The following is an 18,813-nucleotide window of genomic DNA, read 5'->3' on the forward strand; positions in this document are numbered from 1 at the left end:
GTTGTACAGGCTGAATCAAAGGAAGACCCCGAGTGTTTGAAATGCAAATTCAGGGAAATGTGCAACCTCCAGACAAATGTTACATTAGGCATTTGTTTTACACAAGAGAACAAAAGCCAGGAGAAACTTTTGCAGCTTATATTACTGACCTGAGAAACAAAGCTAAAATGTGTATGTCTGGTGATTTAAAAGATGAGTTAATAAAGGACAGGCTTGTGTGTGCGTGGTATTAATAGTGCTGCAGTGCATACCTCTCAACTTCTAACAGCAAGAAATCTGGACAAAATAGAGGCGCTTTTTAAATATTGCTCTTACAAACTTAGACAATTGATAGAATAACAGGTTTTGCATTAGTATGAAATTTCTGAAGGCTATGACGTCTGAAACTTGAACTTCTATCATTACATTTCTGACTTCAGCCTTCAATGTTTTGCAATGAGTTGCCAGAAAACCACAATTTAATGAGAAACAGACCAAAAATGTGAGGGGAAAATCTGGACATTCTGCAAAAATCTGTACAGTTGAGAGGTATGCTGTAGTGACAAAGATTTTGCTTTGTGACAGTGATTTAACACTGAGCAAAGCTATTGAGATTTGTCAAATCCATGAAGTTACAGAAAGGCATACAAGTATGCTTGCAAGTGATAAAAGCATAGTTTCACCAGGCTCCAGAGCACATGTAGACAGCATGCAACATGTGGCTAGCAGAAGCAGGCCTAAGCACATGGCTGCTGTAACCCCTGCGGGTGCAGCAGGTAAAGCCTGTAGTTTTCCAGCAGGTTCTAAGACTAGTTCAGTGAAAAGGACATGCTCAGTGCAGTACAAGGGTGAGTCAGCAAAACCCAAATCAAGCTTTATTGTTAAGTGTTGCAACTGTGGTGCCAATCATGAGTTTGAGAGAGAAAAGTGCTTAGCATTTGGTCAGCAATGCCACAAGTGTAAAAAATGGAACCATTTTAAAAAGTTTTGCAAATCAAGTAAACCTTACAGAGTTATAAACAAGGGTCAAAGGGTAAAAGCAAGGTTGTCATATAGAGAGCTGCTACCCTACTTTCAATGGAGCTGAAGTATCAGTAATTAGTGAAAAGGTTGATGCAGTAGATTTACTGGCAAAAATGAAGTGTTTTGTACTGATCAGATCAATGGTAAAACCACCGAGCTCAGAGTAGACACTGGTTCAAAGTATAATGTTATGTCAGCAGACACATTTGCTAAGGTGAGAGCTGGTGAGCAACTTAATGTGGGGAGTTGTGTGAAACTTGTTGCTTATGCAGGTGAAGAAATTCAAATCGAAGGCACAGTAGTGCTTTCATGTTATTTGGCTAGGAACTGCTACAGTTTACTATTTTATGTAGTCCGAAGACCTGTGCAGTCATTACTGGGTCTTAGAGACAGTTTGAGAATGAATTTGCTTTCTTTTACCAAAGAAGTTCATCATATAAGCACATGTCCCAGTTCTAGCATTAGTGAAGCTATTTTCTCAAAGTATGCTGATGTGTTAGATGACAAGTTAGACAAATTTCCAGTTGTGTATTCTAAGAAGTTAATCCCAGAGGTCAGTCCAGTGGTCAGACCAGCAAGAAAAGTTCCAATAGCTCTGCAGAAAGAAGTCAAAGGTCAGTTGGATAAAATGGTACAGCAAGGTGTAATTTCTCCAGTTATAGAACCAACTGAATGGGTGTTGTCTATGATAGTAGCCCACAAAAAAGGCTCAGACAAAATCTGAATATGCACTGACCCAAGAGATTTGAACAAAGCATATGAAGACCTTAAGCAGAAAAAATTGCCACCCTACCTGCATTAAGATACTATGATGTCAATAAACCAGTAACTCTTTCCTGTGATGCTTCAACATTTGACTCTTGGCTCAGTTATTCTTTAAGAATGCAGACCAGTAGCCTATGCATCTAGAACTCTTACCCAAACTGAAATGTAATGTGCTCAAAATGGGAAAGAACTTTTGGCAATAGTATCTGCATGTTCAAAGTTACATGATTATATTTATGGTTAAGATATTCAGATTGAAACTGATCACCAACTTCTAGTCACTGTTTTAAAGACGCCTATGCATTCAGCTGGGTATATATTAATTTGTTACAATGCAACTGCAGCGAACACAAGATCGTCGACCCTCATTCAGCAAAATTTGTTTCAGCAATGCACTGAATTTACCAAGGGCAAGTAAATACTTGCCCTACAGCAAAGCGTTGCCCTTTTCTCCATTGTAGTGTGATTTTGGAATTGGTATATATAGTTAGGGGTGTAGGGGACAAAGCCTCCCACTTGGGTGGGTTCAATCTGCATAGCTGTCAGTCCATTGTGCTGTAGGGCAAGTATTTAATTGCCCTCAGTAAATTCAGTGAATCGCTGAAACAACTGTCGCTGAATGAAATTCGATAATCCAGTATTTGCTGCAATTGCATTGCGACGAACTGATATAGGCCCAATTCAGCTCCAGCGAGATTACAAAGAATGATGCTCAAATTGCAAATGTACCACTTCAAAATGGTCTATACAAAGGCAAACTTTTTTTCTGGCTGATATCTTATCCAAATCACCCAGAAATACAACGGGACAGCTTAATGCTTGAGTACTTGCCCTACAGCAAAACTTTGCCCTTTTCTCCACTGTAGAGTGATCTCAGAGTTGGTTGATAGGTAGGGGGTGTGGAGGACAAAGCCCCCCACTTGGGTGGGTTCAATTTGCGTAGCTGTAAGTTCATTTTGCTGTAGGGCAAGTATTTAATTGCCCTCAGTAAATTCAGCGAATCGCTGAAACAATTTTTGTTGAATGAAGGTCGACAATCCAGTGTTTGCTGCAATTGCATTGCAACAAACTGATACAGGCCCCATTCAGATCCAGTGAGATTACAAAGAATGATGCTGAAATTGCAAAAGTACCACTTCAAAATGGTCCATACAAAAGGCAAACTTCTTTTTCTGGTTGATACCTTATCCAAATCACCCAGAAATACAACAGAACAGCTTAATGCAGATAATTTTGACTTTGATGTCATGGAAATGCATAATTTTTCTACCACGAGACTTGATAAGCTACAAGATCATACAAAGACTGATCTAGTTTTGCAAAAGCTCAACTACTTCATTAATATTGGATGGCCGTCGAAGCAATCTAGTGTACTGCCTGAAGTGCAAACTTATTTTCCTTACAGAGATGAGATATTGATGAAAGATAGCATTATTTTCAAAGGTCCTAAAATTGTTGTTCTTGCTTTCTTACAATGTGAATATATCCAGATTTTGCATAATGGTCAAATAGGTTCTGAATCTACCAAAAGAAGGGCGAGAGGACTAGCATTTTGGCCTTCTCTAGAAAAAGACATTGATAAAGTACTTTCTTCTTGTTCAGTATGCAATAGTACTAAACTTCATTTCAATCTCTTTTCACAAGGTTTGCCCCTATTTTTATCTCCAGACTTCTAGGCTTATCAGCCTCAGATTCAGAAGAAAGAAGTATTTTAATTATAGGCTTGCTTCTCCAGTCTGAGAGGGATCTTGAACTGAAATGCTTACAAGTGGCACAGTCAACATAAAAATGGACCATCCCCATATAAACTACATACAAATCAGAGGTGTGCTGGGGAAAGAATATTGTAGTCACACATCTGGAATTTCCTGAACCTTTTTCCTTTCTCTTTTATCCATGCTTAGCTACACACACACACACACACACACACACACACACACACACACACACACACACACACACACACACAAACTACAGAAGAAATACCCAAGGAAATAGTCAAAAACAAAAAGCACAATAACATTGACAATAATAATAACCAACATTCAAAACCTGTAAGTCCTAGAAGGCAAATATATATGAATGTGTGTTCATATTTATGTATATATGTGTGTGACTGGGGTATATATATATATATGTATATATATATATATATATATATATATATATATATATATATTGGTTTTGCCATCAAAGTTGTGAACTTCACATTGGCGAAACAAGCTACACGATGTCGGGACTATGAATGCTGCATCATCGAACACCTCAACACTAAGGGCTTTTCATCCAGAAAAAAGGAGGTCATTGTCCCACTGTACTCATCCCTCATTAGACCCATTATAGAATACAACGCCCCGTTTGGTATGTACCTCTCAAGACATCTGCAACAACTGGAAAGGCTGCAGAAATACCTCACTAAAAGAATCACAAGCCTAAAGCAGATGCCCTACGCTGACCGCCTTAAAAAACTCCAGCTATACTCTGTCACATATCATCTACTCAGAGGCAATCTCTGCTTAACATACAAGGCCATGTCAAACCCAGAGTTGTTGGACATGCTACACTTAAAGAAATCCCAATCCCTCAGAGCCACACGCTCCAGGGATCTAAACCTTGTCATCACAATAAACAAAGCATGCTGGAGGGATAGGTTCCTGACCCAGAGACTCCCCAGATTCTGGAATAGATTGCCCATACATGTTAAGCAGAGTGCCTCTTTGGCCCTCTTTAAAAGGAACCTTGACGATTGGATGGGAGAAAGGAAATTCACCCCGGGGATCAAGTCAGTCGCCCTGCTAGACAGGGGTCCAGGGAAATAAATAGTGTGGGAAGAAATAGCCAGGGAATTGTTATGGCTAGTCTTATATAAGCCCTAGGGCTGATAGCCTAGTACCAGCCTATGAACCTATGAACCTATGAACCACTATTCCAGATCGTACAATTCTGTCCCTTCTTGACGCATGTTTGCAATTGGTTTTAGGTGTGGAGCAGTCGAAAATGTGGCCATTCATGGTATTTACAGCAATTGGGTAATTCGGATTTCTCGTAAATGGGTCGACAATGTGACGAAACGGTGAAGTGCTATCAGAATTTTGAATATATATATATATATATATATATATATATATATATATATATATATATATGGGTCTGCTTCTAAATCTTGAAAGCTCATAATCTTGAAATTCAAAATACTGAAACCACAAAATACTGAATTTCATAATATTGAAAAAAACTACAGGATATTAAATAGAAGTTATGTCCTTACCATAACGTTCCATGTGGAGTGTTCATCTCGCCTTTGTTCTTACACATGGGTTCGGAGCCGATCCTCGGCTCCGTGTCGGCCGCTTGCAAGCTCTGCATCGAGAAGAAGCTCGAGACAACCTAATACCCACAATCCCCCTCTGCCTTTACCTCAGATCTAGTTTGCAAGCAAACCAGCAGTCAGAGAGAGCACACTCATGCCAAAAAATTACATAATCAAGAAATCATCTATATACATATATATATATATATATATATATATATATATATATATATATATACACATGTACATCATACACATACAACCACTGCAAATGCAGAAGGAGAATACTCCAGAAGGAGAATACTCCAGACCAGGCACTAAATTGAACGTTCTTCCTGAGGGTGGGAGGGTGGGAATGTAAGAACAAAGGCGAGATGAACACTCCACATGGAACGTTATGGTAAGGACATAACTTCTATATGTGAGAGTGTTCAATCTCGCCGTTTGTTCTTACACATGGGTAGCGTCCCTAGCTCCATGTTCCTGAGGAACTCACGGGAGAACGTTCTTGAGCACAGTGGAACCAAAGGTTGCCCTATCCCTAGAAACCCTGTCCACTTTGTAATGAGAGATGAATGTATGCGGTTTAGCCCAAGTAGCAGCTGCACAAATTGTGTCTAATGGTAGGCGAGCTGCGTGAGCCAAGGATATAGACACTGATCTTGTAGAATGTCCTTTAGGTTTGATAGATAAGGATTGATTTGAAGAATCATAAACGTATATAATACAATCAGTTAGCCATTTGGAAAGAGTTTGTTTAGTAACCGCAACACCTTTCCTGCTGTCAGCAAAGGCTACAAAAAGTTGATCAGATTTCCTGTGATCCTTTGTTCTATCCAAATAAAACCTGAGTTGTCTATGGACATCCAATTTGTGTAACATATACTCTAACTTATTAGTGTGATTCTTGAAAAAGGTGGGTAATTCAATGGACTGATTAATGTTATTGGTAGAGCAAACTTTGGGGAGAAAGGATGGATTAGTGCGAAGAGATACTCTGTCAGAGTGGAAGATCAAATAAGGGTGTTTAATAGAAAGAGCCTGAAGCTCAGACACTCGCCTAGCGGATGTAATGGCTACCAAGAAGAGAGTCTTCCACGATAAAAACTTCAATGGGCAAACGGAGGCTGGCTCAAAAGGGGCAACATCAATTTAGATAGTAAAAGGTTCAGATTCCAAGGTGATGTAGGAGTTCTAACTGGTGGTCTAATGAAAAGATCCTTTTAAAAAAGTCTGTGAGCCATAACAGGTGCCCCACATTCTTCCACATGAAAGTTGGAAATGGCAGCCAATTGCACTCTTAAAGTGGCAGGAGAAGCTCCTTCATGGAACAATTCTGTTAAAAACTCCAAGATCTTGTTTAACGGAGCTATGACAGGGTCCAAATGATGTGAATTCGCCCAGAAGACGAAACGCTTCCATTTACTGGTGTAGGTCTTTGTAGTGGAAGCTTTATGAGAAGCCACTAATATATTCTGAACTGCCGGTGTAAGAGAATCAGACCTGGCTAAGGAAGGAGCAGCCAAGCTGCTAGATGGAGTGATTCGAGAGATGGGTGAGGAACTCCTGACGAGTGAGTCAGTAGATCTGGCTCTGGGTCCAGAATCCAAGGTCCCCGAATGCGGTGTTGCAACAGAAAGGGGAACCAAATTTGACGAGGCCAGAATGGGGCAATGAGGATTATCGTCCTTTGAAGGTTGTTGGCTTTCTGCAGAAACTTTGCAATCAGGGGAAAGGGAGGAAAAGCGTACAGGAGACCCGGGGGCCAATCGTGCACCAGCGCGTCCCTGGGGACTTCCCCTGGAGGGGGTAATAGGGCAAAGTAGCTCCTGCATTTGGCGTTCATTGGAAATGCAAACAGATCGCAGGAAGGCTGGCCCCACTTGCGAAAAATCGTCTTCGCAATTGACTGTTTGAGGGACCACTCGTGAGGCAACAGGATTGCTCTGCTCAGCCTGTCGGCTATGACGTTGGATGACCCCGGGATGTGCGTTGCGATCAGAAAGCGACCCGTGGACTCCACCCATTGCCAAATTCTCATGGCCTCTCTGCATAGCTGATAAGACCTGGTTCCCCCTTGCTTGTTTATGTACCAGACTACAGACATGTTGTCTGTCTGAACTGCAATAGTCCCTAGAGGAAGAAGGTGAGCAAAGTGTTGCAACGCTAGAAACACTACCCTCAACTCTAGAACATTGATGTGCAGATTGTACTCCAAATTGGTCCATTCGCCTTGGACTGTCTGTCCCTGAAAGATGCCCCCCCACCCTATCAGGGAAGCGTCCGTGGTTACCGTCGCTGTCGGCGTGGGTAGCACAAATGGTCTTCCGCTGGAAAGGTTGCAAGTCTGAAGCCACCAGGTTAGGTGTGATTTGCATGTGTTTGTAATCAGAATTTCGTGTGTCAGAGGTAGCTGTTGGAACGACCATTGTGCAAACAGTAGCCATTGTAGAACTCTCATGTGCAGTCTTCCCAATGGTATCGCAATGAGAGAAGCTGCCATGAGACCCAAGACCTTCAGAACCAGCTTTGCTGGGGATTTTTTGGATGAGAGAAGGAGAGAAATGTGGCTTTGCAGTGAGGCTATCCTTTCTGGAGGGAGCCTTAGAATTAAATGATGCGTATCTAATTCCACTCCTATGAATAAGATATGCTGTGATGGCTGTAGTAAAGATTTTTCGAAATTTACGGAAATTCCGAGGTGAATACAAAGTTGTAGAGTGTAATCCCTGGCCCGTATCAGTTGACGCCGGGTGGTGGCAGAAAGGAGCCAGTCGTCCAGATACGGAAACACCTGGAATCCTAGGCGTCTCAGATGAGACGCTACCACTGCCATGCATTTGGTGAAAACCCTGGGGGCTGAGGTCAGACCAAAGGGCAGGGCTCGAAACTGATAGTGACTGGCTCCCAGCCAGAAGCGCAAATGATCCCTGGACGCCCTGGCCATTTTGATGTGGTAGTATGCGTCCTTCAGATCTATTGAGCACATCCAGTCATCCTTCTGTAAGAATGGAAGGATCGATTGAAGCGTGACCATTCGGAACTTTTCTTTCATGACAAAGGTGTTGAGGTTGCTTAGGTCCAGAATCGGCCTCCAGTCCCCTGTCTTCTTTGGAACTAAAAAGAACCTTGAGTAAGTTCCGAATCCTATTTGGTCCGCTGGGACTGGTTGGATGACTCTTTTTTCTAGCAGCTTTGAAATTTCTATAGCTGCTGGGTCTCGCAGATGGGGCGGCACATCTGGGAGTCTTTTCTTTGGAATGGGAGTGGATAGAAAGGGTATTCTGTAACCTCTGGTAACCACGCTTTTTACCCAGTTGTCTGTAGTAAGATTCTGCCAGGCCTGAGGGTATAAAGCTAAGCGACCCCCGACTGCCTCCAGAGTAGGACAGTCGGGCCTCCTCTCAGGAGTGCTGGAAGGGTTTTCCAGGGGGTGTATCCCTGTCACCTTGGTTTTGCGGACCCCCTCTGCCGCCAGGGCGGCGTCTTCCACCTCTGCCCCTCCTCTGCCTCTAGAGGGGGCATCACCCTGCGTGCCTGGGAAAGATCCTTGGGGTTTTCGAAACCACATTTTTCCACCGCGTTGCCCTTTGGGGTACGGTCTGGATGGGGTGGAAAAACGGACTCCGACAGCAGACAGAGTCTTTCCCTCCTGTTCACACCGGGTAAGGGTCTCCTTTACTTTGGGGCCAAAGAGAGTGGCACCATCAAATGGGGCGTTAGTAAAGGAAGACTTGAAGGCTTCCGCAAATGAACATAAGCGCATCCAGGATTGTCTGCGAAGAGCAATCGCTGAAGCTGCTGCCCTACTCGATCCTTCGGCTGCGTATGATATCAGCCTCATGGATGAGTTAACAATGGATGTAAGGGTATTGAGATGTGCTGTAACTTTCTCTGAAACAGCAGCATCTGTAGTACCCTGGAGGGTATCTCCCAACTCTTTGTTTAGATCCCTCTGTAGACGTGTAAAATGGGTCAAATAGTTCAGGGATCGCATAGAAAAAGCCGCTGAACTAAAAATGCGCTTCCCGTACCTGTCCATAGTCCTAGAATCTTTGTTAGGTGGATGGACAGATGAGGAAGATTCCGACATCTCCTTTTTCGTGGCCGCTGCCACGACCATGGCATCCACTGGAACTCCCTTTGTGAGGTAAGCCTTGTCCTGGGGTGCAGTAATGTACTTATTAGGCTTTCTAGGGACTGGTTCCACCGTGTCAGGTGTCTCCCACGCCCTTCGAGCAATCAGCTCCATTAACTCATCAAAGGGCGGAGTGACCCAGGAGGAGGAAGGGCGAGCACCGAATGCCTTCAGCAAGACTGACTCATCCTCAGAAGGGGGAAGGGACTGCCAATCACCTCTCTGCTTTAGGATCTCCAAGATGTCAGAAAAGGAGACATCTTCTGAAGGTGACTTTGGGGACCCTTCTGACTCATCCAAGTCAGTATCGGATGTCAAAGATTCTTGTTGAGAATCTAAGTGTCTCCTTTTACACAATCTTTTCCTAGGGATTTCTTCGGGGGGAGCATCCGAAGAAGCCTCCAAGGAAGAGGGGGCACCCTCCAGAGGTGGTTGAGACACCAGTGCTCTACGCTTGGATGTGACCATTGGTGCAGAGGAGGATAACGGTCCTTTATGGGGAGGAGAGGCTGCTTCTACTGACGTGGTTGTCTGGGTAGAGAACACCTTCCTCATAAGATCGAAGGCCCCCGGGTCCCGAGTCGAGGTATCTCCCGGTTCCGAAGAAATGGGAAGAATCCCCGAAACAGGCACTGAAGGCATCGACCCCGAGGACAGAGCCGAATCGATCCGAGCCGAGGCCCCGAGAGGAAGAGTCGGAATCGAAACATCGGTTCGACTCTCGGCCCCGGAACCAAGGATGGATCTTCGGCTCCGAGACTCCGGTATCGGGTCCGACGGAGTCCAGGTGAACGGAGCCGACCGAGAAAAGGACAGTTCTGGCACCGAGGGCTCCACAATCAGTAGATCAGCCTCTTCCGGCTCCAAAGACTGGACAGGTCTCGGAGGAGGAAGAGATGGAGATAGTGGAAGGCCTTCAAGTTTCGACACCAATTGGGTGGAAACCGAGATAAGTTTGGATAAGGCCGTATTCTCCAGTAATTTCTGCACCACACGGTCAACATCGGTGTCGGAGAGGGGCCTGGAAGAACGGGTCGAAGGAATCGAAGACGGAGCCGACCTCAACAGTGTCGGGGGAGGGAGCTCCATCACCGGTTCCAAGACTCGAGGCTCGGAAACTGACAACAGTTGAACACTCGGCCCCGAAGTCTGTGGAACCGGTGATCTAACTTTAACTGAAGAGCTCGGAGCCGATGACTTGGGCTCCGACGTCTTCGATTCCTTCGAGGATTTGGATGCCTGGTCTGAAGCATCCAGAGCCTCTTGAAAGGTAGGTTTTAACAAACCCCTATCCATTAGTTTCCTGCGCCTATCTGTCATGACCCTCCCACTGAAAGAATGACAAATAGAGCAGTCTTCTTGCAGATGGAGAGGGCCAAGACAGTAGATGCAGGAACTATGATTGTCAGTTACTGACATCTTTTGCCCACATTGGCAACGCTTAAAACCCGATTTAGCCTTTTCAGACATGTCACTCTAATAGAAACTGAAAAGTCAAGTCCAGTAAAGAAGTCAAGTCCGGTGAAATTGTCAAATCCAGTAAGGTAGTCAATCCGTAGTCAAATCCAAGTAAGGGTGGTAGGCCCCGAGGAGAACTCTAATAAGTTTTAAACAAACTTAACGGAACCGAGAATCCCTCAACCTTACCACACACACACAATATATCACTAACAAACTTTTTATAATAAAATTACTAAGAAAAATACAAGAATAAATTCTTAATCTTATCTTAGGTGCTCGAGCTCGACCCAGTGATGCGAACGCTGCAGCGGCAAACTAGATCTGAGGTAAAGGCAGAGGGGGATTGTGGGTATCAGGTTGTCTCGAGCTTCTTCTCGATGCAGAGCTTGCAAGCGGCCGACACGGAGCCGAGGATCGGCTCCGAACCCATGTGTAAGAACAAACGGCGAGATTGAACACTCTCACATCACTTATTACATTTCAAAAGATGCACATAGAGAAACAAATAAAAGACAAACCATGTTAGTTTACTCTAACTATTAGCAGGGGAGCAAGCCCCCCTGCACCCCCCCATGTGAGGGGCTGCAGCTCCCACACCCCCTGCTACTTAAATATATCAACTCCAAGATCGCACTTTACTACACTAAGATGTGTTATGTTGTTGTATAGCAAATTAAAAGGGAACATGATTAAGGTTACAACAGGAAGTCCTGAAGCACGTAATGATATGTTTGCCATTTTCTTCTGTGGAGTGCAATATAGGAGTTGATATATTTAAGTTGCGGGGGGGGCATGGGGGTGCAGGGGGGCTTGCCTTCTGCTTATAGTTGGAGAAGAGTAATATGTTGTGTTATGTCATTGTGTTGGAATATTAAGTGTTGGTGTACTCTGTATTTTCAATATTATGAAATTCAGTATTTTTAGTTTTCAGTATTTTGAATTTCAAGATTATGATCTTTCAAGATTTAGAAGCAGACCCATATATGTGTGTGTGTGTATATATATATATATATATATATATATATATAGACACACACACACACACACATATATATATATATATATATATATATATATATATATATATATATATATATATATATATACTATGCAGCAGGACAAGGTCCACATAATGTTGTAAAAGGAAAAAGGAAAAGAACTCTTAATAACAGAACATATACTAAAAATAGAAATGACCGTATCTAAAAGTATTTAAGTAGAAAGAAAAGATGAACATTCCCACTAACTATCAAAATATCAAAAAAAAAAAATCAGAGGAGTGCACTTAGGTTGCAGCGAGGTGCGGATCAACGTATGAATGCCTTGGCAGCAAACAAGATCTGAGGGAACTTCACACACACAAGGGCATTATGGGAGACAAAAACTGAGAGGAGCTTGAAGCTGGAGCACTAGTTTTGCCACTTGGATCCTGCATGTGGCAGGAAGTCCCATCAGTTGGATTAGATGGACGTGATGAAATGGAGACCCCTCCTTTTGATCAATATACCTGTTTGTTGACTACATATTAATCGAAGACAATTAGTCAGTGAAGATGTACAGCAAATTTATGCAGGGCTATTATTAGCATTCGCATTATGCATGCATGTTTTGAAGGTTTTTTTCCCCCACTGTTGTGCGATCATGGAGTTGTAAATATAAAGTTGCAGAGGTCTGGGATGTGCAGCCAAAAACTATTTCCATCACAGACAAAAAAATTTATGACATATTTGCTAGCCTCTGAACTGTATTAATACAGTTTGATGATGTGCTCTTCAACCTTTGTGTAATTGATGGAATTGTATGCATTGTAAGTTTTGTCGATCAGTTGTCTAACAACCAACAAAATACTTACTATAATATGTAAGCTATTATAAAGCATCTGTTTCTCTGTAAGTCAGTGTTGTCTATGGTCTGTAGCCTCTAAAGCAGTCACAAAACAATAATTGCATTTCTGTTAAATGACAACATTTTCAAAATGCAATCAAACTATCTTTATACACAACCACCTGTTAGCACGCACCTTGAACAGCTATATGAAAGGCATCTTTAAGTTTCCTCTCAGGAACAAATTTCCACTGGAAGACAGAATGATCAGCCCCGCCAATGGAAATCACCCACTGGTGATCATGTGACCATCTGACACTGGTCACATGTGCTGAATGCCCAAGATATTTTTTACATTTTGCACCTAAGAACAAATAAAAAGATGAGAAAAGCCAAATTAGTCAATTTGTTCAAGAATTTGCTTAAACAGCCATTATAAGAACTACTGCTATTCTAAAATCATTACAAAAACTCCACAAGAGAATATAAATACTAGTGATTAGATTTGTGTTAAATGTAGCTAAAACTGTTTCTAAAAATTTCCTGCTTATTACTTATCTGTACTTCAGTCCATTAGTACCACATCAGAAAATAGTCTAACTAATTTGCTATTATTTACATTTAACAACATACCGTCTTTAAGTCATTCCCTTATCCCATTTACTTCCTTTAACATACTTTAAAATGCCTCCACTCATTTTTTTACCCACATATTCTATGATTGTATTCCACAAATCTGCTACAGTCCCTGTGAAGAAATAACTTTGCAGAGATATGAAATGGTTAGTACCCAATTGCTGCTGTTTGCCCTTTCTTTTTCACTCTTAGTCCTTTCTGTTTAGTATGCTTCCTGCTCCAACCTCAGTTAAGGTTAGACAACTCATTAGGATTCATCTCTCCTTTCTTTTTACAGAGAAGAATTCTAGACTTTCACATCTCTGTACTAATCCTGTATCCTACATTCCATATGTTTCTTATAACCTTCCTTTGAACTCCTTTCAACAGTATGTTAAAACATTCCTTAAATTTTCTTCAAAACTGTATGACTCGTAACAAATTACAAAGGTAATATGATTTGCAACTCAAACTAAATACAGTATTTATATAAGCAATTATAAAGTTCTACATAAGTTATGAATACTTAGTTTACTTCTAACAATAACAGTTAATAATTTGTTTGCTGTTTCAGCTTTTCACAATGCTCCTGGTTAACCAGTTTATGTGTGAACATATACAGATCGTACTCCTGCTGAGATGTTATTAGTTCTACTCTTCTAGATGACATCGTATATTAAAATTATTACAGCCTAGTTTGCAAAACTTCGGATTTGTTTTACTAAACTCACCCACCATCCTTCTATGCACAGTAACAGTCACCTACAAAAATGGTAGTTAGCTTCCTGCAACTTATGTTATGTCAAATCCATAAAATCCAAAAAGAACCAGATCCAAGATAGACCTCAAGGCTAATGACTCCAGGGGCCTTTTTATGCCTAGCCATGCCTCCTAAAGGTGAGACTCAAACACTGTACATTGTGACTGTAAGGTAAACACCGTAACCATCATGACAACCCCCAACTACCACTCATTGCACCCTTCGGAATTTTACCAGCTAGTCAAACTGCTGTATAGCCACTGATCTCAGTCCTGTCCCTAACTCTTGAAAATTTTCCAGTACTCATCTGTACGATGACAAATCAAATGCCATACTGAAGCTTTGGCTATGGAACACTTCAGTTGATTTTTCTGTTATTCAGTTATAAAACTGAATCAGATCTGACTGCCAATTTTGTTTGGCCATAAAACCATGCTGGCTGCTATCCTCAAGATTAGTATCTTATAAGAAAAACACCAGCCATCCTCTTAAAATTTTCTCATTGACTTCCCCTACCATCACATTCAGTCACATAGATTATTCCTACTTCTCCCTTTATCTAAATGTACCTCACTTGCCTTCTTTAAGTTCTTGGATACTTCTGCTATAACCACTGAGGTGCTAAAGCTCTCAATCAAGGGTTTTTCCAGTGTCTTCAAGATCATCGAAGGCAGCCTGTGTGCCCTTCTGCTCTAGCCTACCCTAATGCTAAAAATTCCATTCCTTCATTATCTCCACCCTTTAAGTCAGAGTATCTATACAATACTTCTCCACTTTGCCCTATAACCTTTCCAGTATGGCTCCTCTGGAAACAGTCACCCAGCTCATAAGAAAGGATATGACATCCAGGTCCAAGGAAGTCATAGTACCACTCTACTCAGGTTTTTCAGACCTATCATTGAGCACAATGCAACCTTTGGCATGTACTTCACCAGGCAGTTGCAATAGCTGCAACTCCCTCTAAAGTTTGTTATCAGGAGAATCCAGGGTATGAATACAACTGTCCTATGCAGATTGCCTCAAGGTCCTATCTGTGTACTTAGTCCCCTACATGTTACTGAGAGGCGATTTATGCCCAGCATAAGGCATCCACAGATCCAGCTCTTACACATCTGCAAAACAAAAATCACCAGAAACACTAGATTCAAGGACATGAACTTTGCTTGCGACATAAATAGAACATACTGGAGTGACCAATATGTGTCTCAAAGGATCCCCACAGTATGAAAAAAGCTCTCTATCTATGTGAAGCAGAGCTCATTCCTGAACCTATTCAAAAGTAACCTTGATTACCGGAAGGGGAATGGCAAATTCCCTGGTCTAGCCCCCCATGTCTCTGATGGACAGAGGTAAACAATAAGTAAATTAATCCCCAACACCCCCATAACATTTAGATACCTCTTTACTAACATACTCCATGATATAGGCATCCAAGGAACTCAGGCTCAAAACTGGATTGGGTTGCATGGCTAGGCTTGTAAAGATCCTTGTGGCAATTAGCCTAATATAAACCTAGGAACCTATGATGCAAATTATCAGTATACATGTTCATTCCATGCCCTCTCTGACCTCTCACTTTCTTTTTTGTAACATAGGCAAAACTTATTTTTCTCCTTCTTGACAATTTCCTTTAGCTTAAGCTTGTGGTTTTCCTGAACACAAACCTGTTTATTTGCCTTCCATGTGCTTCACTGTACTGACACTTCTCTAACCCTTCTCAACACAATTCCATCTCCTATGTATGTGTTCTCTTTAGCTCTAGCTGCTTGATTTTCATCAATACCCAGCCACAATGATGTCTTTCTTTTTTATTTTTGCTTTTCCATAAACATGTTGACAGTCCTAAGACTTACATCCCTAAGTTATTTCAATAAATTGCTCCCCCATTCAGTTTGCTCTCTATCTGCTAGCTCAGTACTATGAACCTATGAACTCTCATGCACAGCATAATCTAACCCCCCCATCAAATCTCAAACCAGTATATTGGTTTATGGTATCTTAATCATCTTTTTTTTTCTTTAAACCACATTGTTAGTTAGTGGTTCTTTAACCTGAATGTCATTGGCTTCCTCCTATTTAGGTAAGGTGGCATGCAGTACAGTACATAGAGAATAAACATACCAGTGCCAGTGTACAAGACCAAAGGGGACATTCATAACTGTGGGCAGTACAAAAGTATCAAACTGTCACACTGCATTAAAGTTCTGGACAAGGGGATTTATAAACAAATATGTAAAGTAGTAGAAAGTACAATGGGAGATGAGCAGTTCAAATTCAGATCAGGATGCAGAACTGACCCAATGTTTGCAGTGGGGAGTTGAGAAGAAGCTAGAGATGAAAAAACAGTCCAACTGGGATTCTTAGACTTAAAGAAAGCATATGACAAGGTGCCAATGAAGCTAATTTGGGCAGTCCTGTGGTGGCTCAATGCCTCAGAAACATTGGTAGAATTAATGCAGGCTATGTGCAAGAACCCAATTACTAAAGTACAAACAGTGCTTGGTCTACCAGAGGGGGGTTCCCAGTGGGAGTGGATGTTCCAAGGTTCGGCTCTGAGCCCAGTGCTGTTCATACAGTGATGGACTACATTAGCAAACAGGTCAGAGGTGACAGATCAACAAAGATACTGTATGCAGACAATGTGGCATTACAGGCAGACTCTGAGTAAGAACATTAGCAAAGGATAGGAGAATGGAATGCAAAACTGAAAGTACATGGGATGAAACTGGATACAGATAAGACAGCTGTAATGGAAGCAAATGAGAATATGAAAATTAAGACAGAAGGGAAACAGTGGAACAGGTTAACAGCTTCAAGCATGTAGGAGGGGTAGGTGAAGAAAAAGGGAAAAATGAACGAGGAGGTCAAAGCTAGAATCATAGGGGTTTGTAGCCAACTGGCACAAAGTGTCAGGGGGACAATGTAAGCCAGAAGAATGCCAGAGAAGTTGAACACAAGGTGTACAAAACAGTGGGGCAACCAGTACTACCATACAGTACAGAAACCTAAGGCACAGCAGTTGAGGAAGCTAAAGGTGATGGAGATGAAGTTCTTGAGACAGGTGGTAGGATGCATGCAATGGGACAGACAAAGAAATGAGGACATCAGAGCAGAAGCTATAGTAGTTCCAATTGAGGAGAATGGCAAAGAGAACAGATTACAGTGTTTCAGGCACATGTACAGAAAAACAGAAGACAATATGGTGTTGCAGATTTGGCACAGACAGCAGACAGGAAGAAGGCAAAGGAAATCAGGGAATCCAGCAAAGAGATGAATGGATTATGTGAGTGAAGACCTGCGACAGTCAAGCAAGATTGTGGAAGAAGACAGGAGTGTGGCATTGAATCAAGAGAGATGGCGACAGTTGACAAGACACACCAACCTCATGCAGAAAATGGGTAAAAGGGGGTTGATGAGGATGATGATGACCCAGTACATTACCCATTCCAGTGTACTCCTGTAATAAATGACTAAACTTCTCATGACCTGAAAGGTTCATCAGCTCTCATTCCAATTCCTTGGCAGATTAAAATCCCCCATACTGAATACACCTTTTGTTTCACTTCCCTAACCTTTTATTCTCTACTCTAACCTCACAAACTCCTCTCCTGTTGTACCTAGAGTCTACACACAATATCAGTCCCCTCACCTCTACAAACCTTAACGTTCAGTGCACTTGTGTTTAGATAAAAGGCTTTATGACACCTCCTTTATGTGTAGCTAATCATCCTATACTTTCTCTCATATGTCACGTGATGCTCTTCTATATATAATTAATCACTTCCCTTCCCTTTCCTCCTTACATTCTCTACCATTTCTAAATTGCCTATATCCTGGTACCTCAATGTTCCAACATTTACTTTCGTGTACTAATGTTTCTGTACTTCCAAAGATATGTACTTTTTTCTCAACTGTCTTTCACACTTCTTCAGTTTTCCTTCACAGGCTTCTTGCACTGTCAAGTAAGACTTGCCATTCAGTTACTGAGCCACATTTAACTGTCCACATTTACAGTGCATTACATTTCTTTAATGGGAGTTGGTTAACAAGCCTCTTTACTCTGCTCTTCTAAATAACTTAACATTCTAACCTCTCCATCCATACTTCCCTTTTACCTTTCTTTCCCTTTCTCTTATCTATTCTTGAACAACTCTGTAAAAGATGCCCTTTCCACTCTCCATCAAGTAATGGGTCTTCAACCTTTTCTATGAAAAAGTATGAGACATCCAGAAATTAGTTAGCCCCTACAGTCTGTGTTTTGCCCTCCTCCTGCACTTCCGGTTAAAAAAGACCTCTTTACACCCCTCAGCATCATCTTCTGCATCAATAACATGTCAGCCTTGTCTCTCTTACTCTTTCAGCCTGTCATATTCCTTCTCTTCCATCTACATGGAAGCTTTCTTCTTAATTCCTTCCAGCAAACAGATGCCCTTTTCCTTATATGGCCTTACAAAGTGAATGGAGTACTCAAAGGCCCTGCAGAGTGCAATCATTGCATCTTTGCATGTGGAATTTATTTCCAAAAGATCAGCCATAGAATTCTGTTCACTTTTTACAACTGCCCTTTTACTCTGTTCTTAGTGTTGACATCAAATCCATGCATAAGCAAACCTGCAGATCATTTTCCTGCTCTGCTGCCACCAGTTCCACTTCTCCCAGCACAACATAATCCAGTAATCAACCCAGGACAGACCACTGCAGTGCCCAGGTAGTCAATTTCTAATGCTCGACACTGTCCTGCTTACCACAACCGTCTGTGTCCTACTTTTCAGCATGCACCTATGTAGTTCCTCAGTCTTGGTCCTACATGCAACCCTTCCAGTTTACCTATCAATCACCTTGTAGGATAGGATCAAAGACCTTGATGAAGTCAGACAGACTGCATTTACTGTTACTCCCTGCCAAGGTTACCTGTAACCAAGTCATAAAACTTAGTAA

At 41.9% G+C, this 18,813-nt stretch overlaps 1 protein-coding gene across 1 annotated transcript in view; it reads right to left on the reverse strand.

Moving 5' to 3' along the window:
• Positions 1 to 18,813, reverse strand: part of LOC122803780 (echinoderm microtubule-associated protein-like 5) — a 3,919,718-nt gene that overhangs the window by 2,322,512 nt on the left and 1,578,393 nt on the right. Inside the window, exon 11 of the mRNA XM_044073467.1 lies at positions 12,697 to 12,864. Within this exon, the coding sequence (XP_043929402.1) occupies positions 12,697 to 12,864 (168 nt within the window). The remainder of the gene's footprint in view (positions 1 to 12,696; positions 12,865 to 18,813) is intronic.

The sequence above is a fragment of the Protopterus annectens genome, chromosome 6.part0 (assembly GCF_019279795.1).
Source record: "Protopterus annectens isolate FY-2018-M chromosome 6.part0, PAN1.0, whole genome shotgun sequence".
NCBI lineage: Eukaryota > Metazoa > Chordata > Ceratodontiformes > Protopteridae > Protopterus > Protopterus annectens.